The following is a 27,395-nucleotide window of genomic DNA, read 5'->3' as shown; positions in this document are numbered from 1 at the left end:
TTCAACCACCATGTAACAACAACAAAAAACTAATTATACTTTTCAGGTATACATGCAACCCCCCCCCCCCCCCCCTTTTTTTTCCTTTTTTTTTTTTTTTTAAACTACTGGTTCCCCAAACTAGAACTAAAACTCTTCCTGATTCCAACAGGGGTCTGCAGCAGCGCGTGCCAGAGGGCAGCTGCTTGTGCGGCGATGGGAAAGCTGGGCACTGCACAGCTGGAACTGACAACCCCTGTCCCGAAGAGCTCACATGTCAACCGCATGACTGGGGATAACAGATGGGTCTAGATGGCAGATGATGAAAACAGTGGGATACTGGACAGCCTCAAATCCCAGCTGCTTACCCACTCTCTAATATTGCCAAATTAAAATTTCACAGTCTTATTGTCACAGCAGAGTTTACTCTGTTTCTTCCTCACTGAGGAAGAGGAGCAGCGGGACGTTTGAGCATGTTACAAGAGGGCTTCAGGCTGGAATTCGCTGCTGAACCAGATAGTATTGTGATAGCGCTCCCGTTTTCTTCATATTTCCTTGCTACATGGAAAAGTGTTTGCAAGGCCGAGTTATGTGCTCAGTGCTAGGGAATGGCAGAGGCGGGTATGCTGGGCACACAGTTCTGGAGATCAGCCCTTTCACCTCTGAGAGGAGACTGACACTCAGTAGGGGCTTACATGGGCTTCGGGAGGCAGCCAGGATACAAGCAACACATTTCCCGTGAGGAAAGCGAGTCAGAGGTGTGGCTGATGGCTTAATGCAGCTCCCAAGAGAAGGCAGCAAAATAAAAGTAAACTCTTCTGGTGAAAGAGCCTCCACACCCAAAGGACGCTCTTAAGCGAGGGATTCAGAAACAAAAAGCCCAAATGCCAATGCAGGGACAAGCGTGGTTCAGGGCACTCTGCAGTTGCTGCTGAAATTGCCCCAAGGCTGTGACTCACACTGAGCCACCACTGAAGCGGGGGCCGCCGCTCCACCCCACGACCCGCCCGCCGCTCCCAGGGAAGGATGCCGGGCGACTCCCGAATCTCCGTGTCTCCGGACCTGTCGGAGCGGGAAGCCCAGGAACTTTTTTCGCGGCGCTATCCCAAGCACGAGGCCGGCCCGGGCGGGACACGGCACCTGGGGGCGGAGCGCCAGCGGGGCGGGCCCGGCCGTGGCCGGCGGGAGGAGCCGGGCCGGGGAGGGGGCGGCCCGGGCCGGCGCTGCCGGGATGGGAGCGTGAGAGGGGGCGAGCCCGCGGCTGGAGGAGCTGCGGTCTGTCGCGGGGGCTGCTGCCGGCGGGCTCGGACCCGCCATGGAGCCGGTGACCAGGTGGAGCCCGAAGCAAGTGGTGGACTGGACTAAGGGTAAGAGGGAGCCGGGCCTGGCGTCTGGGCGGTGGGGGGAACTTTCCGGCGGCGCGCTGGGGGTGCCCCGCTGCCGCCGCGGCTCCTCTGCCCGGCGGGGCGGGGAGCGCGGCCTTTGCCAGCCCCGGCCGAACCCCGGCGCTCCCCGGCGTGGTGCTCGGGAGCTGGCGGCTTCCCGCGCCCTCCTGCCGGCGCTCCTCCGTGCCTGCTTCGCCTTGCGGGATCTTCCGTGTTGTTTTGGTTTTATTCTTCTTCTGAGACTGGGAAAGAGAAAGTTTTGCAGCGAGACTGGCTGACTCGAGGGTGTATCTATATATTTGTGTGTATATGTATCTGCAGTGGGGTCTCTCCCCATGGCTCAGTCCCATTCTCCCTGCGTTCGCCCTGCTCGCATGGAGAGGAAACTCCTTCAGGCAGGTAGGATTCTGGAATCACAGAGTCGTTCAGGTTGGAAAAGTCCCGCGAAAGTTAACTTTCAGCTTCTCAAGCGAAAGCCATTCACGGTTCGAACAAACTTCAGTAACTTTGTTAGTTAAGCAAGGAGTTCTTAAACTAGCTCAACTAAGCAAGAGCTCTTTATCCTGTTCAGCGGTGATGGGGCTGAAGCGCTGGGCTGCCGCTCGGAGAGGTGGATAGCGGCCCCTTCGTTCGCCAGTCTGTCCGTCCATCCCTCCCTCCCACCCCTCATCTCTCGGGGGTGTGCTTGTGTCTCCCTCTCCCGCCAGCAAAAACATCCTCCTCTGCTTCGAGGTTTGTCCGCAAACCTAGCAGCGGAAGGCTCGGCGGGACCGCGGTGTGCAGCCCCAGCGGGCCGGGGGCTCCGGGGCCGGGATGGCTGCGGGCGCCCCGCTCCTGCCGCGGGCATTTCGGCAGCGTTAGCGGGGCTTCCTCTGGGGGCAGGTTCAACCTCGTGTTGTCATAGCCCGCTTGGACCCTGCGAGTGCTTTCCTGATGCCCACCGGGGTGTTGCTGTCGCGGTTCCCGCTCTACCGGGAATGAATCAAAAGTGAGGTGGAGCCGCGAGTTAGGTGAGGGATTTATGACTTCTGGAGCGTACGTCTCTTTTTTTCCTTGCAGCATTACGTTTTAGTGTGATCCTCTTTGGTTACATAAAGTATTTTCACAGGCTTAGCTGTAGTTTAAGTTGATGAGAAGTTCGGAATGTTCTGAGGTGGAAGTTTGCCCGGGCGCGAAGCGGCGCTCGCTGCCAGCAGCCATTACTGCCGTGTCTCAGCACCGTGGTGCTGCTGGGACTGCGGGCCTGGCTGTGCTCAGCGCTTGGCAGCGGCGCCACTCAAAACCCAGGCAAATTTGGAAGGCAGACTCGTGTTTTCAGACAGCGAGAGATGGATATGGATACTCCCAGCCCTCCTGAGCCCGAACATGTGCCTGAAGGGGCCGGTGCCAGTGAGGGACTGTGCAAGCGGCCTTTGTGAGGAGAGGATTCCACACAAACGTGCTGTGAAGTTATGCGTTAACATATAAATAACTTCCCCAGAAAGATCTTTTTTTTTTTATGCTTGGTATTGGTTTAAACAGGAGTGCATTGTTCCAGTGAAATAAGCCTTTTGCTTTGGCATGTGGAATATTTATATAAAGCTTTTCCCTCATTGTGTTTTTTCTCTTGGGTGCTGAAAGTTTGTTACCTTGCCAGATTAAAAAGTAAACCTGCTAATCATTTTAAAAACCTTTATTATTCTTAAGCATGCTTGGCTTCCTTTCTTGCATAATTTATTTTACTTGCAGGTTCTTTGAACAGGTAACTCTTCAGCTGGACCCTCAATTAGTGTTATGCAGAATAATTTGAGGGCTGGCTGTAGTTGGGAGGTGGATCTTCTGACTAATGCAAACACGTGTACTTTGAAATGTAAAGGAATAAATTAAAGACTGTTGGTGACTTTTGTTTGTGCTGTTGTTTTTCTGTTTCTAGGTAAGCGTTGGGCTTGTTTAGTACACAGAGTCATTTTATGTCACTCCCTGCATGACAAAACTATAATAAAGAAATGAGACGTGGAAAATTTTTCTTTATGGTTGTACTTTCATCTCTGCACATGAAAATAGACGCTTTAATAGCTAGCTAACAGCCTTATTAGCACAATGTTTCACAGTTTATTTTCAATCTGAAATAGTTATTTACTGTGTAGTTCACAACCACTGGGTTTAAAAGGCCAATTTAATTTTACCCTATGAATATTATGTTTAATTCTCAAGGTTAGTTCTACGAAACAAGTGATTGGAGGGGAGCTTATACTCTTTGTTTTCTTGCACGTGCCTTCTGTGAGAAGTGATGCCATGATCTTAACTGAACTGATTGAACTCTGGGAATAATGATTTGGCTGGTGATATCTGCTGCCAGTAGTTAGTGCTGTGGTGCCATGGAGATGTATTTTAGGAGCATGACGTAAAAAACTGCTGGGAGATGCCAGCTCTCATTGGGGAGATTGGTTTTACAGATAATGATTCTTACTTATCATACAATGATAAAAAATATCTTGGCAAAACTTAGAGAATGGTGGAAATAAGTGGTCTGATTCAGTCCATTTCGATGTTCAATGTGAAACTGAGAACATTTGTCCAGGAACATTCCCCCTTCTCTCCCCCCTTCAACAAAACTTTGATAAATTAAATTTTTTTAAATAACCTTACAGACCAAAAAGAATCATGGAAACTTACCCTTTTCAGTGAAACAAAGCCTTAAAAGCAAAATCCCAAAGTGGGCTGTATGACCACTGCTTATTTGCTTTTGGTCAGCTTACCTTTTGTTTTTGAATAACTTTTTTTAACAAGGTAGCTCTTGTTCTGAAGTGTTTTGCTGTGAGATCTTGAGTCGTTCAGTCCTTAATAAATATGTAAGAAGCATTTATTTAGAATTTAAAATAGAACCAATCAAGAAGTAGTAAGCTGAACATAAATATTTTTAGATATTTTTAGTCAGGTTTTAAATAAAAAGTGCTCTGTTCATTGTTACCAACAACAGCTGATACAAAACACAGTTGCTTGTCCTCTCTTGCTAATTCAGACTAGAATGCTGCTATTTTTTGTGAACAAGGGTGTTTCTTCTGGCACAGGGTGCTGTACTGCCAATAGCAAGCTACGCAGCTAATAAGCGCTGGTTTAGTTAAATTGAAGCTGCGAAGGAAGACTTGTGCTTTTATTGCTAATTTATTGATTTTCTGTGTATGTGAGGCATTTCTCAAGCTTTTACCAAGGATGTGATAACTTTTTAGCTACAGCATCAATGTTTGAAAATGATCTGATTTTTTTTTCTATAAGCACCGCCTCGATTTCTGTCTGGAAGAAGTGATGGTGTAGTTTAAGGTTTCTCGTACAGCACAATGAATTTAGATAATATTTAGGGGCAAATTTCAGCCATGAAAAGGTATATATTTGCCTAGGATGCTGTGTTGATTTACTTGTGCCTGGGCTGGCATGGAATTTATGCTCTTTGGAACAATATTGTCTGCACTACTTCCTAACTGCTGAGAAGATGTGTTTGGAGTTTGTTTCTCTGTGTTGTTTTGAGTTGATCCTTGTTGTGGTACAGACTAACATCTGGATAGTGTTGTAGTTGACCTGTGGTCTTGCTTTTGTGCAGTGTATGATGCTTGGGAGCTCAGAGTCCTCACCTGTATATCACAGCACTCTCTTGTGCCTGAATTTCTTGAGAGCTCCTCAAGAGGTATTGCCCAGCTTGTTGCAGGGAAGGTGAGTGGCCATAGAAGTTGCAGCACACTGTATAAAAGTGACTTAATTTGACTGGCATAATGACAATTGATGGTATGGTGAAATTTTTTCTGGTCTCAGAAAAAATTTGAGAGTCTCTTTCCTGGCTACTGGAAACCCCTCAGCTAAGGTCATTCCTCAAAAGATGTGAGGAAGAGGGAAGCAGCGTTTGGCATAGAGCTCCTGTGTGAGAAATGTCACTGCTGTCTTAGAGAAAATCACTGTGCCTCCTCTTTGTTTGCTGTAGCCTGATCTGTCTCTTCCCCCTTTCCCCAGGCTTCACACACTTGTGTGAGTTGTGACTTCAAGCACAATTTTACACGGTACAGACAGTTTGACATGCTTGTGGTTAGAAGCCTCAGTTGTTGTGAGGCTCCATTACAGTCTGGCCTTTGTCACTGGAGCTGTAGATTCAGCTGGCTGGGGATGATGCGTCTGCTTTGGGCTCATTATTGCACTCCAGGTTCAGTTATTCCCTTTCTCAGTAGTTCATGGACATTACTTATTCCTGCATACATCATGAAATGCTCGGATGTCCATTCCTGGTAAAATTGTTGGTCAACTACATTTATAGGTATGTCTGAAGAGAAAGGGAGAAATATGCTAATTTATTAATAGTTAGCAATTAATCGTGACAGCCTGGTGTTCTTTTTTTAGAGCTATCTTGCTTACCCAGGGAGATTTCAACAAGGTCAGTCATGTTAACTGTGTGTGCTGGGAGCTGCAAACCAGAGCTGGATTTTAGAACAAATTATGAGTGATGCTTAGCACTGGAGTTATTTTTGAGTTTTTCTTTATAGGCACTCTCAAGTGAATGCTGTTGTGTTCAAGTTATTTGGGAAAATCTAACACTAAGAAACCCCTGGTTATTTTGTAAGACAGGAGAATTTTGCTTTCAGTGAGGGATAGGAAGGAGAGCTGCCCATGCCTACGATACAGAAGAATCTCTTTCCTCTTTCCTAACATTTTCTTGGTTATCTAAAAACATTCTGTATGAGTATTTGTTAATTAGATCAGAGAATGGTATTGAATAACCACTGTTTGCACATCCAAGCTTGCCCATAATGTTTTACTACCAAAAGGTGGAATGTACTAAATACATCTATTTATATTTATTTGTGGGCTGAAACAAAGTAAAAACTTGCACAACAAGTTTTTACTACTGCAGTCTTAATGTTATATTCATGTGTTCTTGCTAAGATGAGTGAATACGTATGAAAACATAAATCAAAGTTGCCCTCTGTGTTCATGTGTTTAGATCACGTTTTCATGGTTTTTGCTGTGTTGCACTTTCTTGAGCTGCATGTGGGTTGTGATTTTTTTTTACCCTTGATCCTTTCATACTCACAGTCAGCTCTGTTTATTTGCCATTAAATTGCTGTTCAAACTAGTATAACCAAACATCAGAAAGTCTAAAAGCTGAATGCTGTCAGCATAATGTCTGGAAAAGCAACATTTTAAAAGCTAAAATCACAATAGGCATTAGTGGAAAGTTGATTGTAACTTTATAGAATGTAGTGAAACTGCCTAGTTAAAGGTGCAGAGATTGGCCACTCTGCAGGCTGCTTTTCTCCTTCTTTCTTTAAAACTTGAGGGTGAGGAAGTAGTTTCTATCTGTTTTTGGACACTTCTATTGGAAAAGCCTCGTTTTTGATGAAATATTGCTTGGGCTCCAGGTTTTCAGAACTCTTGTTGTGTGTTCCTTCCTTGTACTTCTTTCCTGGAACCCTGTGTTTTCAGCATGCAAAACTTCTTGAAGGAGAATCATGCCTCTCCTTGTTTTTACACTCATTAGCACATTGCAAGAGCTACAGGAAGACAAAGTACAGGGCACTTGTGGATAAAAATGTATGTTGAAATTTGCCATGTTGATTTGTTTTCTTCAGTAAAAGACCCCAACCAAAAGCTGTTACTCAACGTGCGCTACAGGATGAATTGTAGTTATGAGTGATGTGTGAATACAGCCTACTATCAAGTACTCACTAGTATGTGGGGGTGTTTGGGTGGTGTTTTTTTGTTCCTTTTTGTCTCTTATATAAAAATTTCCAAATTGCCTGGTGTAAGTCATGGAGCTCCTTCCAGACATGTCTAACAGATGATGACTGGTCACAGTTGGAATTGCAGAAGAGGTGGCAAGACTGCTCAGTTTTTGCTTTGCTCTATCATCTTAGGACAAGATTTTCACTGATGCTTCACACAGAAGGCATATTAATGAATAAGTGTAAACAGTGCCTCTGTGAATTATGTGGAAGATGTTGATTTCCACTGGATATTTTCCATAGAAGTGATTATGTTGCTCTAAATTTGCACCTTGTCTTTGCCTAATGGTATCACACAGTCAAGTCTTGCCTTCCTAGAGGAATGATGTGTCTGCAATGCTTCTCCTTGCTCTGTCCTCCATACACCCTAAGTAAGTCCTGTCAAAAGGAGGAGGTAGTGAGGTACTAATGATGGCAAGGCACATTAGAGGAGAGGAAAGGAAGGGTGGACAGGAGTTAATTGAACTGGGGTCATTATAGCAACCTCTCGGACATTTATGGGGCTTCTTCAGGCCTCAGCTGCTTGGGTGGTGGAGTAACTCAAGATTTTGGCGTTTGTTCGCAGGGCTGCACTAAGAGATAGGAGATTAAAATAAAAATGCTGTTTGACTGTGGGTCTCTGACTGATGTTAGGTGTGGTACAGAGTCCTTGTGTCATTTGGGCTCTCATTACCAGAGTGGAATAACTTTGGAGTCTGAGTCTATCATTCAGGTCCCTGGGCCACGCTTCCTTTGCATGAGGAAATTGCCTGTGGGTTTCCATATGCCTGCCTCCATCTATTCAGAGTACAAGCAGTAACATCTCACAGCTTGGAGGATCTGCAGGAGGTACACTGAATCAGCCTGATCTGTTTTGCTGGATTTAAAAATTCATTACCTATTAAAATAGATATTTATGGTATTATGGAATGTAGCTAATTTTCACCAAACATCACACATGATTCACAAAACCAGGCATCTGTGTTTGATTTGGTGAGATCAGATCACTAACCTCTGTAACTCTGGTCCACAGCCATACCTTCAGCACCTGGCTGAACTCTGTTACAATACTGCATCACTGCTGTATTAAAGTAGTTTCTTCTATGTGCTTCTCTATACACCATTTTGAATGAAGAATGTTCTTTGTCAATGTAATGACAAAATATTTTTTCGGACTGTTTCTTACACTAAGTAGTTAGGTGTAGGTAAGCAAAGTGTATGGTGTGCTGTTGCAATCAAAGCTTTGTGGCATAAATGTGATCTTATCTTGCTCCTTGATCAAAGGTAAGAACTTAATTGGTGCTCATCAAGGGCTAAGGCTTCTGCTAAGCAAGTGTTGGTACACGCTCCTGGGCTAATTACCCTGATGTCTCTGTCTTGGGTGTGCAGAATGAATGTTGCTAAGGTTGCCATCCTTTTATCATTGTATTTATTTATCTCACAGTCTTGTTTTAGCAAAATGAAATTGGCTGTGTGAATGCTTGATTAAAAGCTCTGCAATAAGCCCATTTTGTCATTAAATAAAAGAGACCTTCTCTGGTACAGGTGCTTTTCAAGCCACAAGAGAAGGACTCAGAGTTTTGCAGGAGGCAGAAAGCTGTACCTGAGCAGGTATTTTAGCACTGCACTGCTGAGGTGTGTGCTTGACTATGCAGGTGGGGAGGGAGAAGGGAGCAAAAAGGGATGAAGACTTATTTCCCCTCTCCTGCCCCCCCTTAGTAGGACTTCCCCTAGTAGAGGGTTCTAAGAACAAGTTCAGACATGCCTGAAGAATGTGGCCTGAAAAACACATGTAGTGGATGGAGATGTGCCCAGGAGTATTGCAGAGCAAAAGTGGGAACCTAGTGAAATACAGATACCTGCTCTGACATGAAACTTTTTTGTCATCCTTCCCTGTCTGGTTCTAGTCAAGATATGTATTCACTGCTTCACTTACATCCTTTGCAAGGTGCTGGATTCTGTTTGTATTCTGTGCATTTCAACAAACAGAATTATAAAAATATTATGGCAAAAATTACAGTTAGTAATTGTTGACATTCCTAACATGAGTTGTAATGGAAACTTTGGAAGAAAGAGGAGACAAAAGATAAATATGCTATAAATTCTGTATGTTTGTAGTCTTTTTCATCAAAATTTGCAGTATTTCTTGTGGTATTTGGACTTTGTGTCAACATAAAAGCATTGTAGTTGTTGTATTTCAAAACAGTTAATCTTTTCTCTTAACGATGCCTACTTCACACTATTTCAGATGATAACATTGAGCACCTAAATCAATATGTGGTTGAAACAAAGACTTGGAAATCAAACCTGCCAATAACATTTTTATATCTTGCCAGTTTTAATTTTACCTCCTCATAACATGTCTTTTTAGACCACAGCATGGTGTATAAATTGCAAGCTAGTTAGCATATTTGGTGTATAAAATTTTCTCTTCAAACAACACAATTGGACAATCCCATTGGATGTGGCCTTGGTACCAGTAGCAACAATATGTGTCAGTTCTTATTTTAGTAAGATTATTACTGTCTTCACAAGGTGATGTATTTGGAGAGGAATTCCAGCTCCCAATAGCGTGTGCTATGTCTGGAGATTTTTGTTGAGCTGCCTTTCATGGAAATGATAATTTCCAGGATTGTCAGGTTGTATGCATGCTTGCAGGTTTGCTCAAATTAACGTGGCTTGGTTGCTGCAGAATACTGAATGGACTTTGTGGTTTCTAACACATGTATAATTGAGCATAATGCATGTAAATTTTATTGTCCAATATCATCCTCAATTTTCCAAGGGTTAAGAGAGCATTGGAAATTTAATTACCTTTTGTGGCTTTACTGAATTATATTTTGTTTTTTATTATTCTTCCTTGTCATTGGGTGTTCTCAAAAACATGTTAACTTCTGAAACTAATTTTCTGTTAAGATTTAAACTATTTTCATTCTACTCATTATCCCCCTAACAGCTTTGTTAGCCATGTATGCATGGGCCTACCCTTGGGATGCTTCTTACGCCCAGGAATTATGCACTGTCTGGAAGTTGCACCAGAAAAAAATGTACTCTGTAACAGATTTTAGCAAAACAAACAAACAAACCCCACACCAAACCAAACCTAATTAAGCTGTGAGAAAGAGACCATCTTTCATCACTCTTGCCTCTTCATTTGCCTCTTCATCATCAAGAAAAATGAGGATGTCTCATCACAAAAAATGAGATGGACTGGCTGAGGTACTTGTAGGACTCTCCCCTGTCCTCTCCTGTTCTACTTCTTTTCTAGGAAGGTGGTAGGTCTCCTGGTCAGTTTAATGGTATTTTGGACTTGTCTGTGATTCAGACAGAGCCCTCAGCTTTGCCACCGATGATCTTAAGATAACTTTGGCTTTGTTATGGCTGGGGTGTTGCACTTGAACTCTGAGGTCTCTGCTATTTTAGGAAGTAGCATCATAACTAGGGCTGAAAGATATAAAATAATGAAAAGGCAGCTAATTTTTTCAAGAAATTGCTTTGTATGTTTAAAGTGATTATAAAATTATGGAGAAGCTCAAAAATTTGCTGTCTGACTGCTCAGTTGATTAACCTTGTTTTCTGACCCAATTGTGATGTGCTTTAAAATGCCTGTTGTATTCGAGTGTCTCAAGACAGTACATCCTGCTTCATGGAAGGCACTCTGAGGCCTGGGTAAGATAATGCAAGGAGTAACTTTTATGAAGATAGAATTCCTGATGGATATGTTGTGGGGCTTTTTAAAATGGAGTAATTTATGCATCCAAGTAGTGACAGCATCTCCTAGGAGAATCCAGTAGTGGCTCCTGGGGATGTGTCCATGATGGAAAGATGCATGCACCATCAGCATCTTTCTGTTAATGTCATGTCATTCAGCTTGTTAATGTCATTCAGCTTGTCATGTACTTATTCTTCCCTGGTGACTGTCAGACCGTAAGGTGCTAGGCATCCATGTTTCGTAACTGAGTAGGAGGTTGTCATCCGAAAACTTGGCTATCTGGCACCTGCATCAGCTGTTGCCTTGCAGCAGACTGCTCCCTGACTTGCTCATGGGTGGAACAGTAATCACAGTGTTTGCAAGGGTGCACACACAAAGGAGAGGCAGATGTGAGTAATGGACCTTGCTGCAATCAGCCAAAACAGTTCCACATGGTGCTGTGAGAAGCGCCCAACCAGATGAAAGGGATCACCCCATTTCTTCTTGGGAGACAGGCAGTTTTGCAATGTTTCTTTTTGTTTGCACTGCTAGAACAGGCAACAGAGTGTTAATTGCCAGAGTTCAAAAAAAGGAGCTCTTGTGACTAATGAACTACTCCTTCAGCCACAAAAACCTTGTAACTTTGAAAAGGGAAGCTCTTAATTGTGTGGTGGCTGTAGGGCAGGAGGGGTTGTTCCTTCGTATTAAGCCCATAAAGTTATCATGCGCACAAGGTTCATGTGCTATACACACAAATAAGTCATGTGGAGTGTACTGTTGCTGTTTCTGGAAAATAAAATAACTTTGTGCTTGACCTGTTGAAGGATAGTATTTATTTTTAGGGCCAGCAAAAATCAATAATGAGTGTAAAATTTACTCTTGCTGCAAAGATGTTGACTTACCTCACGCAAGGGCTATAACCTACTACAGCTGACAAGGCATGGAAGCAGTCACTTTAGGAGGAGGCATGCTTTGAAGGGGACATTGCTTCTGTGTTACCTGCAGTAATTGTGTAAATACTGTGATTAATATTAATATTGCATATGATTGAATTCTGTGCTGGTACTTACTTTCATTTTATTCCTTTGTAAGAGTAATTCTTTGTGCTGCTCTGAAGTTCTTTGCAACAATAAACCAGATGGGCAGAGACTTGGTGATGAGATGTATATAGGGGCTGCTGGATGCCCAGTTCCAGATAAAATGGACAGAAGGTTGATTTTTGCCTTGTTTTCAAGTTGAGTTTTGCTTTGCCAGGAACCTTTACTGTGCAGTTATCTCTAAAGGCTTCCCTTGCTGGATGTTTTGGTATGGAGGTGGGTAGGGGTCTAGCCTGTCCCCTCTATCCATTAACTCTCCAGACCTGAGCAGTTTACCATCTAGGAACAGAGGTGGGGGAGCTGCTGTTAGCTCTGGCTTGCTAGTAAATACATGCTTTTGGTTTCTGTGGCTCTCATTCCAGCATCTTTTCAGCAGAATTAATATGTGTGCATCAGACAGGTAACAGCAGTTGAAGTTTAGTGTCTGCAGACCAAGAGGTTGATGACAGTTTTATATCTCTTAGAATTGAAAACATTGGAGTAAAATAAATGTCTTTCATATGAGTGGGTGGGGATATCTAGAGAAAGTAACTTTGGGATAAGAAGACTTCCTTGTTGCCCTGTAATGTTCTCCTGTGGATTGCTTGCTTTTCAGATACTGCTACTTCTGTCAATTTGAAATAAACATTAAGAGGAAAATAATGCAAAAAAATTCTTTGTGCTTGCTGCTGTTGAAGTAGTGTGGCTGTCTAAAGGTCTGTTAAATGGTTGCTTTGCAGTAAATGTCTACAATGAAAACTTTCAGTAGTAATTTCTCATCAGCTTTATTCTTTTGGCCGTACTTACCTTTATTCCTTGCATTTTCCTTTTAATGTGATCTTTCCTAGATGATATTCTGTTGGTCTTACTTCAGTAAGTTGTCACTTACTTGACATAACTTACTTGTCTCCTGGCTGTTTTACAATAGTTTTCAGAGGTACTTGGGCTTTTTTTCCCCCATCGTAAAGAAGATGCTTATAGATGTGACAAAAGGCAGCAAGCTGGGTTTTTTTTTGTGGTTTTTTTTTTTAATTTGTTTTAGCCGTTGTATGGAGAGCCCTCATTCTTTTCCAGCTAATGGTAAGCAGAAGACAGGAGTGCTTGGTGGCTTCTGTGATGACAGCTTGCAAATAAGTTGTTCACAGTTTTCTGCTTATGGGTCCCTGTTACTGGTGCAGAGAGTGCTGCTGGAGTTGGTGAGTTTCTTGGAAGTTTTAGTAGAGAGAGCGTGGGGAAGGTGTCACTCTTCAGTAGTGATCTCGGTTTGGGAATGTGAAGCCAAGTCTGCATAAACAGATCAATGTGTGAGACACTTTCTTTGCTGTTTCAGTAACTTCTAAGTATCACTAATGCCTTTAATTTAGAAAATAAACCCTCCTCTTTCTGCCTCTGGTCCCCCTTCTCTTCCCTCACTATTCCCCACCTCCTGTAAGGACCTAATGATTAACTCAGTTGTAAATAAGGTCACTACAGTGCCTGTAAGAGAAGAATAAAGAGTGATCAAACAAGCTTCCATAAATCACCATCTTAAAAGTCCATTTCCATAAAGTTAGCAAATAGAGGCACTCTCAGGGGTTAAAGAGGTTCAACTGGCTGCAGGTTCTGTCTTCCCTTGCAAAGTACTGCACTGAATTACTACTTCTGAATTTATTTTTCCAAGTACTTTGGGTTCAGTGAGCAATTTCTTATGATTAGGAAGCTAGAGAAGTCAATCACTGACTGGAGATTGCTACACGGTACTGTCCATGTGGCAGATTGATTTGCAGAAGTCCCATCTGAGGACTTGAGGTTATTTGATCTCTTGAGGTAGCTTGGAAATAAGGCTCTGTAATATGTGAGATACAGTGTGCATCCAGGAGAGAGGCTGCTCAGACAACTTGAAGTTGGTCAAAACAAACAAATAACTGCATTTAAATAAAACTGTAGATATTTCTAGATTGGATGTAATATCCTTTTATTAATGGGCAAATACCTGCTTCTAAGTTTTTGTACCTTCCTGTTTCAAACAGCCCTTTTAGCTATCAGATGACATTTATATAAAACAATGTAAATGTTAGGAACAAGTGTCCTGGCTTCTTCCAAGTCAGTATTTCAGGGACCAGAAAAGCACTGAAAATTTTTAAATGCTCATGAAATATAAACTAATTCTTCTTTCTACCCCATTCTTCAAGAATAATGTTAGTCACAGAGCTGTGCAAGACACTCAGTTTCACATGAAACCTTGCGTTTACTGCTTCTCATTACTTGTATTCTTGGTACTGATTTGCCAAAAAATCTGAGCATTAAGAGGATGCTTGATGTGTTTCTTTAAACTTAATGCTGTGTAAGTGGAGCAGCAAATAGAAGGAAAAACAGGAAATGTCTAGGTGACCCTAAAAATAGATGTTGGGGAGGGGAGAATATCATGTTAAAAAAACAGGTATAAAAATCACTGCAACCATTGTTTTTAGGATAGTGTTTGCATCTGTATGTTTCTAGCCCATTTTCCACCTGTTTAATGCAGGAGGATGGTAGGTTATTTTTGGTGTTTAAAGTAATGTTACAGATTCAGCATCAGGGCCTTATTGTGAAAGATTGCATTCAGTCTTCCACGTCCATGCACACACACATGTAGGGTGCTCCCAAATGACTAAATGGTGTCAGATATTACAAATATAAACCATTTATGGGATTTTCATCTTTTCATGCATCTGTTTTGCAAATACAGAACTCAAAGCTTTAAGGGGAGATTGTCCACTTAATAATCTCTTGGAAGAGAGGCTGTTAAGTGGTTATGTACCGCTTTCACAGATGTTATCCCATCCATCCAGCCTTATTTCAAATCCAGTTTAGAAAATCCTTCCCCCTACTATACAGCTGTAAAGGGTCTGATGTGAAGTTTGGCAAAACTGAAATAGTGAATAGTTGTTCCTAGGATGCAGAAGAAATATGGTGCTTACAAGGTCGATCAGCCACTGAGGTAGCACATTTTTTCCATTAATGGCTTGAGGGTTTTAGGAGGTATCTGCCAGTTTGTGCCTCTTGTAAGGGTTTCCTTTATCTACCAGTTCATGTTCTTTCAGCTACTGAGTTTGTGTTAACTGACACAAGCCATGGGAATGATATTTTTTTTTTTTTAACTTGATTAATTAGTTTTGTATAAAAGCCATCCCTAATAAAAAAAAAAATTAATCTACAGAGAAAATGATATTTTGCTAAAACAAGCTCTAAATGTAACATTGTTCTTAAAATTAGAAAAAACAAAAAACTCGCACAAAATCATACAAAACAAACAAAAACCCCGCCCAACTGTGTAGTGGCATAGAAAAAAATCAGTATGAGGAAAAATTGATTATTCATAAGAATTCAGTGATGCCATGTAGACAAAGAGAATAGTTAAATACATGAAAATAATGAGCTGAAGAAGCACTGTTTTGAAGTGTCAGTAGGTGAAAGAAAATATAGGTGGAAATACAGGTGACTGTTCTACTGAGGTTACCTCTCTGTGATGCAGAAACACTTCCTCTTTCAGACACCTTTGAATTTTTGACACCTTGAACTTTCATCTTGTGGTGGTTCTGATGTAAACTGCCTGGTACTGTGAATGCATTCACATTACAATTGAAATTCCAAGATGCTGTAAGGGAGAAGGCTCATTAAATTGTCCACGAGCACTCCTATGTCTGCTCTTGTGAAAATGGTTTGAATTAGATTGTGAATTACTCTATAGTAATAGTGAAGTTAGGTAAACTGGAAAAGTGCAATGGTAGGAAGCTGCCTTTTTTTTAAGTTTAATTTCATATGTCTGCTGCTTAGAAAACTAGATTAAGGAGATGTGAGGGTTGGAGTGAAACCTGCCAAAGGACATACCCTTTTGTAAGGAGTTAATTTTTTTTTTCAAATGGTTTGTTTTTTCAAGCAGTGCAACCCTATGTCCTATACCACACTGTATTCCTCACTGTCCTCTTTTTTGTGGCATTCACTGTCTTTTGTCCAATGTCCTATCGATTATTAAAGAGCCTTATATTCTTTAAATCCATGGTGTCATGTGAAGTCCTACAACAGGTTTCCCCCTGTATGGCACCTATAATTTCCCAAAGCTATGCCTAAGCCTGTGCCTTGCATGGTGTCATTTGCTGCCAGGTGGTACACTAGTGTGCCAAGGATGGGGAATGTTGGTCCAGCCTGCTATTTGCAGCATTTCTCTGGTGCCCTGGCATGCCTCCCGGAATATGCTCAGATACAGCCAGAGCACATGGTGAGATCCCCTCATCACCTGTAGTTTTCTTCACTTTTGCTATGGACCTGGAAGGTTTTCTGGCAAGGGGCAGGTAGAATGGTGCAGGTGCAGGGAGGTTGAATCAGGACACCCCATCATGGTGCCTTCCAGCTTTACCTGTTCTGTGATTCAAAGGTGAGAAAAAAGAGGGGGGACCAGGGGTCTTGGAGAGAGGAGTGAGACAGAGAGTGGGAAGAATGAGACTAAAGAGGTGGTCTTCAGCCATATGTCATGAGCTACTGACTGAGTCCAAATTCCATAATTTCCACAGCTTCTAGAGTTTTTGCCCCTGGAGACTGAAACAATTTCCTATTCCTGCTATGGATTAAGCTGCAACATGTATTCCACTTGAACAATAAAACAAAATTAAATTGTTTCCCTTAAACAAAAAAAATCTGGTTCTTGTGAATGACTCCATAGCTAGCATTGGAACTATTTTATGCCCAGTGCTATTATACTTCTGTAAGCAAAATGGTAGTGTTTTGAGGACTTGTTTTGTGTAAAAATTCTCCTGTAAAATGTGTGTGTTAGAATAGTGGTATTAAAGAGAAACCACACAACAAATTCAGCATAGTTGTGTGAGCTGGAAAATTCTGGGAAATGTATTTCCTTTGTGGTTGCATTGATTTAGTGAAAACATCTGCATCTGTTACTAGCAGCAGTAAGATTTCTTTCGGGCTTCTCTGTGGAGCTGTTAATGGGTGTGAGGAAATACAAGTCTCTAAGTGGGGTCTGCAGCCAGTCTAGTGAGGAGTATGTGGGGGTCTCACAATGCACGAGTCAGGTCTCAGAGGAGCTCTCCTGGTCATAGCTGTCTGTCCCCACCCCCTGCATCTTTCTGCCCTTGTGATCTGCAGTAACTCCTCAGCAGAGATGGCAGAGTGGGTTGTGCCCTCCTATGTGTTTTTCCAATTTGCAGCTCATTATACTGTCTGAAGCTGCTGCTGAGCTTCTAAAGTCCTATTGCACTGGTTGAGGCACAGGCATCCTTGTGGCTTGCCTTCTGCTTGCAAGAAATTGATGTTACGTGGCTGGGACAAGTCTCTCTGGTGGTGTGGGGGAGCTTTACCTCAGTTTTTGGTCACAGTGAGTTGGCAGGAACCAGCTGTACATCTCTTTGTGCTATCTGGGACCCAGTTGTCCTCCTGCAAGAGGCCTGCTTACTAAGAGAGGGAGTCATGGTGCTGGACCAGCCTCAAGCTGGAATGGCAATTGTTCTCCCACCCCAGTTCCTGTTGCCACCTAGCTGCAGAAGGGGACAAATGCTGCGCTATGGGTGCTTTGTTTCTGCAGCAGTCATCCCGGGTGCTCTGTACAGCAGGGAACACGTGGTGAAGGGGATTGATTCCCTGTAAAGCCAAGCACTGTATGGAGGGAGGGACAAAGGCCTTGTTTGTAGATTTTTCTCGACTGCAGCTTTCAATGGCCAGATACCACTGTGATCTCATTCTTGCCAAAACTCTCCTGTGTCTGGGCAAAGCTGTTATTTGCATGAATGAAGCAAAACAGTTTTTAGGTGAACCGATCTACCGCAACTATAGAAGTTGCAAACTCCTGCTTGAGTACAATTTAAAATGTGTAGGCCAGCATGGCTTCAAGTGTACTTAGTGTAGAAAAAAAAATCTTAGTGGGCGGAGAAAAGTGAATACTGGTATAATCTGGTTTTCTCCACATTTTGCTTTTGATTTTACCACTTGCTCTTTTTTTTTTTTCTGCTGGAGAAAGACTTAGTGGTTTTTTGAGTTGTTGGGAAACAATGTGTGGTTATCCAAGAGGAGTGTGGTTTTCTAGACCCCGGGTGGAACAGATTCCCCACATTGAAACTTTGGTGAAAGTTTCATTGTCAGAGTTTTGGCACAGTACATGAGGATGATGTGATGTGTCACTAGCAGTCCACAGGACATACTAATATTTTGTGAAGTATGTAGAACAGGTCTACACTCAGTGTATGAGTGAAATTAATGAAGCTGCTGTATGCTGGTGTAATAAAGCAATTCACTCCTGATGATGCCCTGTTTTAGCAACATCTTTTGTTTAGTCACTACATCAGTTGCAAACCACTAGAGAAGAGAATTCTTTAGGGTGTAGGAAGAAGCTGGCAGTATTTTAAGTCCTGTTGCATCTCTTGCAGTGCAGGTATTTGGTTGTCTTTCTTGCTGCACATAATGTATGCACCTGTAAAGTCACACCGCGTGATTATCCTTCTGTGCTAAAAGCTTTGTATTTGCTGAGACTGTCAAGCATGTCTTCACCAGCAAAATGATTTTATTAGGTTGTGACAAAGAGTAGGTTTGGTTCACTGGGCATGATGACTATCAAGTTTGCATGAGTTAGTTCAAGAGCAATCTTTTTTTTAAAACCCCCTTATTTTTTGTTAAAATGTGCATTTTTTTCTACCATTGCAGTAGTCTACTACAATATGCTATGCCAATCTCTGTGGGTTTAAAATAACTTTTGAGGGGGGAGGTACAAGTTGATTGCTAGATGTAATGGTAAAGAATTAGGGTGAGAAGGAACAAGATCTGGGACATGCTGGCTGCAGTGCTTGTGTGTCAGCTGAGAGCCATTCTAAACCCATTTAACTACCACTGTTTTGAGTGCAACCAACAGGCAAATAGGCACACCTTTGCATGTATTAGTATACTGGGAGAAAAAGATGTTTCTTGTTCAGTTTGGAGTTTATAGTAGTTCTTAAGTGATCCTGGAACAGCAAATGTTGCCTAAATAAAAGGGCCTCATTACAGCTACGACATACTGCCATAGTATTTGGCTCATATTGCCTTGCTTTTGGTGCACCCAGCAGATGAATACTAGTTGCACCCTGCCACAAGTAGGATATTGTTTTTACTGTGAAGTGGGGGAGGATGTTGTCAGAAGTGTCCCTGAAGACATCCTGTGGCATTAGTTAGGAAGCTATTTGGGCTTGTCTACCTAAAGCAGGTGTGTTCTCTATTTTAATGATGTTTGCATGCGTTTGCTGAGTGTTGGCTTTCATTGCAAGTTCTGTTGAAACTAAGAGTGCCAGATCTGTCTGCACAGAACATATGGATGTGCTCTGCTTCCATCTCATTCATGTAATGTGCCAAACAAAATCTGTTAAGGCATGGAAAGATTGATTTTGCAAAATGTAGCTGGTCAGTGAGTGATGCAGTTGATTGTTAAAACCAGTGTGTGAGTGCTGCTCTGTGTGAAGCTCTACTGCATCATATGGAACTTAACCCCTGATGCACACAGAACATACACCAAGGTCAGCAGGAAAAAATAGTGTATCAGTTTGTTGGGTTTTTTTTGTATCAGTTCTCTTCTTTTTTCATCCTTCATCTTTTCTCTGGTCAGGAGTCCTTTTCCTTGTGGTGGCTGGGATTAGTAAAGACTCACAGCTGAAATGCTGGCAGTGAGATGCCATGCTGCTGGGTGATTGTGTATGGACCCCTGTTTGTGGTTCCTCTTCTTTCTTGGAAACCCATTTTTTTCCCCAGGATGAGTATTTGGGGTAGCATGGTGGAGTCTGGCTGCCTGGGGCTGAGTGGTAACTCCTGAACAAGGGGGTGTCTCATCTCTTCCCTCTCTCTGCCAGGTGAGTCAAAATTTCACCCATTGAAGCCAAATGATATGTAAAGGCTGAATATTCACAGATGAGTCAGTCTTCTAGGGAAGTGGGTGATACCAGTGAGTGTGATGGCACCAAAGCCACATAGGGTTGTGGCCTAGGGCCCCACAACTTTGCACAGATATCCAGTCCAGTTCTGCTGGTGAAAAACGTGACTGCATGTGTGTTCTGATACCCGCCTTCAAATTGGTGGGAATGTAATAAAGCAGATTTTATTTATTTATTTATTTATATTTTATTTTTTTTTTGTTCCTGGCGTAGCCTACTTTTGTTTCCTTCTCTCTGGTTCTGGCACAGTGATCTATTTTTCAGTGTAGTGAAGTGTGTTAGATCTACTGTCTTCATGCTTGTATCTCTTTTATATAAAGACCTTTTTGGTTAAACCTATATGATGTTATGCTCTATCGCAGTTATGTTTTCCCTCTTCCTTTTCTTTTAGATATGTGACATGTCATCACAACTCACTTTTCTGCAGTATTACATTTTGATTTTGCCTTTAATTTGAAGTTTTAAAGCTATGTCATAAGAAGAACGCCCCTACGGAAAAGGCTAGAAATAAGTTTTTCCCCACTCCATTTTATTTCATGAATTATCTGAAAAGAAGCTATTAAAAAGAAAGAAAAGCCAACTCTACCTTGAGTTTTAGTTGAAATTTTGGAATTAAATACCATTAACTTCTCGACTATTACAGAATTGCCTTTATCACTGTTCATTGTACACTAACATTTCTCCATGTCAGATCTCTTTCTGGAGTTCTGATGCAAGTTCACTCATTGTCAACCAAAGGTACAATTTATAAATTAATTCACTCCAGCAATTTTCCATGTGATGTTAGTATCTCAAGCTGGATCACTAAACCCATGAGAGCAGCTGTGAGATTCATGTGATTCACTGTGGTCTATTTCCTTTACTAATTACTAGGGTCATTTTTTAGCGGTATTTTTTTTTTTTTAACTGGTCTTTAAAAGCTTTAGTTCTATCTTTGGCTTAAATTGATATCACAGTTAAATATTAGTGTATAGCTTTTTCTTCTTCCCCTCTACCTCCCCAACTCCAATTACTCCATATAGGGTTTTGCCTTCTTGGGAAAATCTTGTGTCACAATTAAAGAAAATATTAAAACCAAGAGCAGCTTTCACGAGTGAAGAGAGACAGTTTTCTTAAATCTTAGAATAGGAGCTCACCCTTATTTTGAGAATGGTGGGGCCCTGGAGCTAGAATGGAGCAAGATGCCCAGAGAAGTTGTGGGTGCCCCATCCCTGGAAATGTTCAGTGCCAGTTTGGATGGGACTTTGAGCCACCTGGTCTAGTGGAAGGTGTCCCTGCCCATACTGGGGGGGCAGAGGGAGGGATGTGAAAATAGATGATCTTTAAGGTCCCTTCCAACCCAAACTATTCTATGGTCTAAAACTAATTAAAAGGGAAGCTGCCACCTACATTTTGGTGTTGTGTATGGCACAGCTGTGATAGTCATGTGTTCTGTGCTGCCTGGCTACATGTCCTGTCCAGAATGTTTGCCAAAAAGGGGTAAATTAAGCAATGTAAGAGGAAAGATGACACATTTTATTTCTTCTTGTAGGTTTTCTCAAGCCTTAAACCATCTCTGTTTGAATCTGTCAGGGTCAGACTGGACTTATGTGGTACTTTCTTTCATGAACCTCTTCACCTTTTGCTGAACCTGTGTATGGATGTTGAACATTCATTTGATACTGCTGTGTGAAGAATCACTCCTTTTTTACTTGTTTTGGACCTGTTACATGCTTGCTTCACTCTCTGATTCCTGTTTTGGAAGAGATGATGAGTGGTCAGTGTTCTTTCTGGCTTTACAGGCCTTTACCATGTCCTTCTCCCCAAAGTATTTTCTTCTGTAAAACGTATTCCATGTCTGCTTAGTTTCCTGAAAATATTTTTGAGGAAAATTTGGGTAAATTTTTCTGACTTTTTTAGTGAGAAGTCTTGCCTTATAAAACTTCTGGAGTATTGGAAGAATTCAGCAAGGTATTTTGACTCTTCCTGAACATACTTCATGAAGTGAAGTGCTAAAGCTTAGAGTTATCCTCAGATTTACTGTCTGGACCAAGGTGATAGGCACTGCCGGAATGGTTGCAATCAGTGGCTTTGTAAGGAGGACTGATAAAAAGTGTAATGTAACACAAGGGCTGTCAGTCTGAGGTTGTATCTATACTGAGCAACTAAAGGTTAAACATAGTGTAGTCTCTGTTTCCTTTCTGGTCAGGATAGCTTACAACCCAAATTTACCCACAAGTTCTTTTATTACAAGGCAAAGCTTTCAGTTTTGTGTTTAAAAAAAAAAAAAAAAAAAAGCTAAGGGATTTATGGGTGGATTTAAATGGAATGAATGGGTTTATTTTGAGGTAATGTGAATGCATGAGTATGGAGCCTGTTTTTCCAGGCTAAATATATTAGTTGAAAATAGTGGAAATAGAAACATGTTGCAAAAGCCTTTCTGTGCTACTGTCAGGGGGGATTACAGAGGGGACAGTAAAGCACTCATTATCGAGGTTGAAGGCCTCACCATTTCCGTCTGTCCTGCTGTGACCTTAATGAGAGAGCTGCCCTTTGCATCCCGGCTGGCAGCAGAGCCCAGCGATTGGTCTGGTACCATCCCTGTGTGATGGGGAGGCTGACAAGAAACTTCTGTAGCATTCTGGCTGCTCTTGGCAATGCCTGTCCTCAGCAAAGCTGTGCCCACTGCCTGGTGAGGCAGCATGGTGTGCTGGCTTCATCAGGATGCAGGTGCTCAGACAAAACCATGGAAGAGATGCTTATGATTGACTACATGAGGAGAGCTTACTTTATAAACAATCTGCTTAGGCAGGAGACATTTTTCCATGGTGATAAAAAGCTGCTCTTGCTCTTTGATTCTGTATTGCTTTGTTTTTTAAGTGATTGATACTTGAGATGGTGACAGTGTTTTGACTAATTGTGAAATTACATGAGAGTGAAAAATAGAATGAGGAAGTTTTTTCACATTTGTACTAGACAATAATACAGAGATCTCTTGAAGGCATTTTGTTGGAAAACTAAGACCTTTGAGCTCTTTTCTAGCCCCTAGAAGTGGCTCACTAATTGATAACTAAACTTTTGTTTCAGAAGATTTTGGAAAGATTAATATGAAAACATTGATGATAGCTAACAGTCAGACATGTGCATCCTAGGAAGTCAGTTCTTACCTAGGCTCAAATTACTAGTGAAATAAATTTTTACTGACTGCTCTAGGTTTAATTTTTTATCATCCTTTTAAAGAATCTTGAATTCCTCTGTTAAAGTCATCCCTGTTTCTGTTTGTAATACTGCAGGAGGAGAATGGCATCTGTGATTTTACTGTGCAAAACCTTCCCACTGTGTTCTATATTAAGGAAAACGGCATATTTATTTTCTTCTCCTTGAACTTTTCTTGTTTCTTTTCACCTTTTCATCTGTCCTACTGAGCTGCTTCAGCTTTTAGCTGCCTTGCAGACCCTTTTTCCTTATTTTCATTTGCCTTCTCAGGTGCTGGTTCATCTGCTTATGAAGTAGTTATTTTCTCTTCTTAATGTTCATTTGCTGCCTTGATTCCCTCCTGCTTTGATTAATTTCTTCCAGTCCTGGAAATAGAGGAGGAAATGATGTGAGGAAGCTGCCACAGTAGCTGTTACGAAATGATGTAGAACGTAAATGACAGTATAATGGCACCTACTGTGGGGTATGCCAAACAAAGATTCTCAGAACTGATTATCTTTCAGGGCTTGGGAGGGATGAAATTGATGTGCACAGGGAATCTTTAGATACTAAAGGTGTCAACTATATACACCCTGAAGAGGAGACCAGAATGACCTTTTTTTAGGTAGGAAGGTCAGTTTTAATGTGATGAGGCAAAAAATGACCTTGGCAGTCCTATCCTAACTGGTTATCCAGGGTCCCAGGGAGCCCCTTAACGGGATGAGGGTTGTAGTTGAACCTCAGTCCTGCCCTTCAATGCCAGGTGCTGCCTGCTTGTTAAGAGTCACCCAACAGAGAAGAGAATGTGATCATAATAATGCTTTGTTTCCTCGAGGCAGTGAGCAATGACCCCATGTTCCTGCTAGGTGAAGGAAAATGTTTTGTACTTGTGAGTTCTTCCTCTCTTCAAGTGGCTTGCGCTTCTCCCGCTTCCTGGTGTCAACTTTTGGCACTTTATGAGCTGTCCTGAGAATCTGTTTCTAGTTCTTGAATGTACGAAAGTAATCCCTGTCACATTCCAGCTTCCCCTCCCCAGCTTCCCCTCCCTGTGCCTTCCTCAGTCTCTTGCCCTATCTCCTCTTCCTTGCTCTCCACCCCCTCTGCCCTGCTATGTTGGAGTGTATAGACTCTGTGTTGACTGTGGTACCACAAGAAAAGAGAGTGGGGGAGGAAAAAAGAGGTGGTGAGTCAGCTGTGCCTGTAATTGATTGGTTAATTGTTGCTTTATGGTAGGTAAATTAATTGGTGGTGTCCAACGCAGAAATTGAGCAAAAAGCATCAAACTGCTTAATGACTCTGCTCACAAAACACATCTCTAGTTTTTGGGGAGTCAGGTATGCCACTGCTCCAGGGCTGACATCTCTTCAACTATAGAAATGTTAATTCCCTCTGAATAGAAAACCGATAGTTATGGCTTGGACTCAAGCCTCACCCTTAACTCCCTCAAAGTTGTTTCTTTCTTCCCCTCAATTCTTATACAAAATAACTTTCTTAATTGTGGAAACAGACTGAGATTGGTATCAGTGCAAATCCTTAAGTGTAAGCTCTGTCCTGATGTTTTTGCATGAATGCAAGGTATTGAATGTCTTCAGGGGTGCTTTTTGTGGTGGTTATTTTAGACAGAGAAATCTAGACAGTTCTTAGGATCTATTGCACATCTCTACACCTGCCAAAATTTGGGAGTGAGTTTTGTTCAAATTACTCAAATTACTGCTGTTCATCAGAAAGGTTTTCCCAACACACATAACACTAACTGAATTAGTCTGTCTCTCTCACTCTCCCTCCCCCCAAAACATCTCTGCTACTAGTGTTCTAAAACTTGAATAAAATTCTGCAATTGCTATTTTTATTTCTACCTTTCCTCATTCTCTAGCAATTACATAAATAGAAAGGACATTCTTTTGTGCATATTTTTTTGTTGTGTGTGCAAGAAATAATGTAAAGATTTCATGCATATGATTGAGACAAATGCTTTTTAAACACACTTTGAGCCTAAAATTAATAGATGAGGTTTGAGAAAGGCTCTTCAGTGGATAAAGGAGATAAATATAGATACCTTTTTTCAATGTCAGTCTTGTATTTTTTCAGAAATACAGAAAAGTGCTTTCTTGCTTGAACGTGCTAATACTGCACTGTTGAAAATGAAAAAGTATTTTTCTAAGTAATGTAAGAAATTGTCTAAGTAACGTGGACTTGTTTTTTATAGTTTTTAGTTCATCTAAGTTCTTCAGCTATATCCAGACATTGCAATTGGCAATACCAAGTCTCCATAAAGCTCTGAAGTTGATGGAGAAAATACATGGAAAGAATATAGATGTTTGGAAGAAGGGAAAAATGAGCAATTCATTTAGACTACTAGCGACATTTGAATGCTGATTTTAAAATTTTGCTTAAATATTATTAAAATTTATTGAATTGGGTTAGGAGTCCTTTTTTTTCTCCCTTCTCCCTTCCCTCTTGGAAGTGTGTTTTGCACACAATTTGATTTGCATATGATTAAACATTTCATTCACATAATGGAAAATTAACTATAGGCCATAAAATGTGTTGCAATCTCAATTAAAATGTTTAATATTTCCCCCCAGGTTTCTTAATAAAAATAATAACAATGTTCCTGATGTTGGTAAGCTCATCTTAAACTATCTACCAATACATGAGTTTATGGGTCTGTCTTCACTTTCTGCTTTGCATAGTTTTGTTCATTTAATCTTAAATACGTATCTAGCTGAGCAGCTGTGCCACTGTTGGCTATTTTGAGTCAACATTTGTGCAGTTTTTTAATATTTTTTAAAGTGTAGTCCTACACTGAGAATCTAAAAGTACTGTTTTTAAGGGCTCTTGATAATTTTTTTTTTTTTTAAGTAGTCCTTCAAGTTTTAGTAGACCTTCAAGAATGGGCAAGCATGAGTTAAAAAAAGCACAGGCAAACTGAAGGCCACGGTTTTACTTTTTTGGGGAGGATATATACATTTGAGTTTCTGTGTTTTAGCATAGAATGAAGTTCTAGAAAGGATAGTAGACAAAAACCAAACTGCATGAAAAAACCTTAAAAAATAAAACCTTAACTGCATGCTGAATAAAGTGTTTTATTTTAGGTGTTTGTGTAGTTTGTAATGGAAACTATGGGCTTACAAGAGCAAATGATGGGAAACAGTGATCTGTGAGGCATCAATAAAAATTGGGAATGCCAAATATGTGCACTGTATGTCAGCCTTGGTTGTGAATTTGTTTGAAAAAATAAATTGTTAAACAATGAAGGCCACTTTTTTTTTTTATTATTTTCCCTGGGAAAAGAGTTTGTATAGTCTAAGGGGGAATTTGTTGCCTGTGGGAAAGAGAACAGTGGGCTCAATTTCCAAAATTTATGTGGCTTTGCCAAGACATATGGGAAGAAACAAGAGTGCACCCTGAACAACTGTAGCCCTGGGAGTCTCTGCTAGTCTTTGCACGCAGGTTTTCCCATTCATAATTACGCTTAAAAATCAAGCTGTGTGCAGTGGTAGCTCTGCACGGGGATGAGTTGAGCTTGTTCAGTCAGATGTTGGTTTACTCTAATAATGAAGCTTGCCTGAGTCATGTAAAGGGGTGTCTGTCCTCATTAACTTGGAAAGGCAAGTGGTGTGTGTTTAGTGTGCCTTTGGGAGCCCATCCTCCGCACATCTGCTGTCAGCAGGCACTGAGAGGAAGCAGCGGCTGCTCCTGCTCGGTTGGGACGTGAATATGTTTCATGTGACTCCTCAAACCCCCTTTGTGATTTGTGTGAAGTGTTTTCTTGGTGGTAGAGTGCGCTGGGAGTGCTTGTTTTCCAGGCTGCTGCTGCAGTTCCAGGAGTGGAACTGAGTGCTGGTCTTTTGGCTCTCATTTCTCTGTAGTTCAGGATGCTGTTTGTGTTTCTCATCTGCTGCGTTCGATATCCTGTCCATCTCAATTGGTTTCCTTTTGAACCAGCATTGTGCATAAACATCCTTTATTCAAGTAAGGGTTCAACCTCTTTTTAAAAACGAATGGTGAAACAATGTAGGTGTTGTGGATGATACAAAGACGATGTCAAATGTGTTATCTGAATTTTTGCACATGTCAACCGTTTTCAATGAGTGTGGTCTGCGAAACAGTTCTAATTGGGTCTGTTCCTTTTGCTCTAGCCAAAATATTGAAGGGGAACAGAATTACAAGAGCTCTGAAACATTTTAAAAATAACACATCCATACAAATTTCATCCCTAGATTATCACTGCTCACAGACTCTTTAACAACAGAGGAAATAAGGAGAATACATAAGAAAACAGGATTAACACATGAAGCTTAGAGTCAAATAAGATGAAAACTAGAAACACTTTCTGTAATCATTTGGGAAAACCTACTGTAAGAGAACAGGATCATAGAATCACAGTTGAAAGTAAGGATTTGGGGGATACTGCTGGGACAAAATAGTCTAAACTGTTTTAAAAATAC

At 41.4% G+C, this 27,395-nt stretch overlaps 1 protein-coding gene across 1 annotated transcript in view; it reads left to right on the top strand.

The window, feature by feature from the left end:
* Window positions 1–1,167: 1,167 nt before the first annotated feature.
* Window positions 1,168–27,395, top strand: part of CNKSR3 (CNKSR family member 3) — a 57,769-nt gene continuing 31,541 nt past the window's right edge. Inside the window, exon 1 of the mRNA XM_058834529.1 lies at window positions 1,168–1,346. Within this exon, the coding sequence (XP_058690512.1) occupies window positions 1,295–1,346 (52 nt within the window). The 5' untranslated portion in view covers window positions 1,168–1,294. The remainder of the gene's footprint in view (window positions 1,347–27,395) is intronic.

Source organism: Poecile atricapillus, chromosome 3 (assembly GCF_030490865.1).
Source record: "Poecile atricapillus isolate bPoeAtr1 chromosome 3, bPoeAtr1.hap1, whole genome shotgun sequence".
NCBI lineage: Eukaryota > Metazoa > Chordata > Aves > Passeriformes > Paridae > Poecile > Poecile atricapillus.
This window is presented reverse-complemented; position numbering and strand designations above follow the sequence as displayed.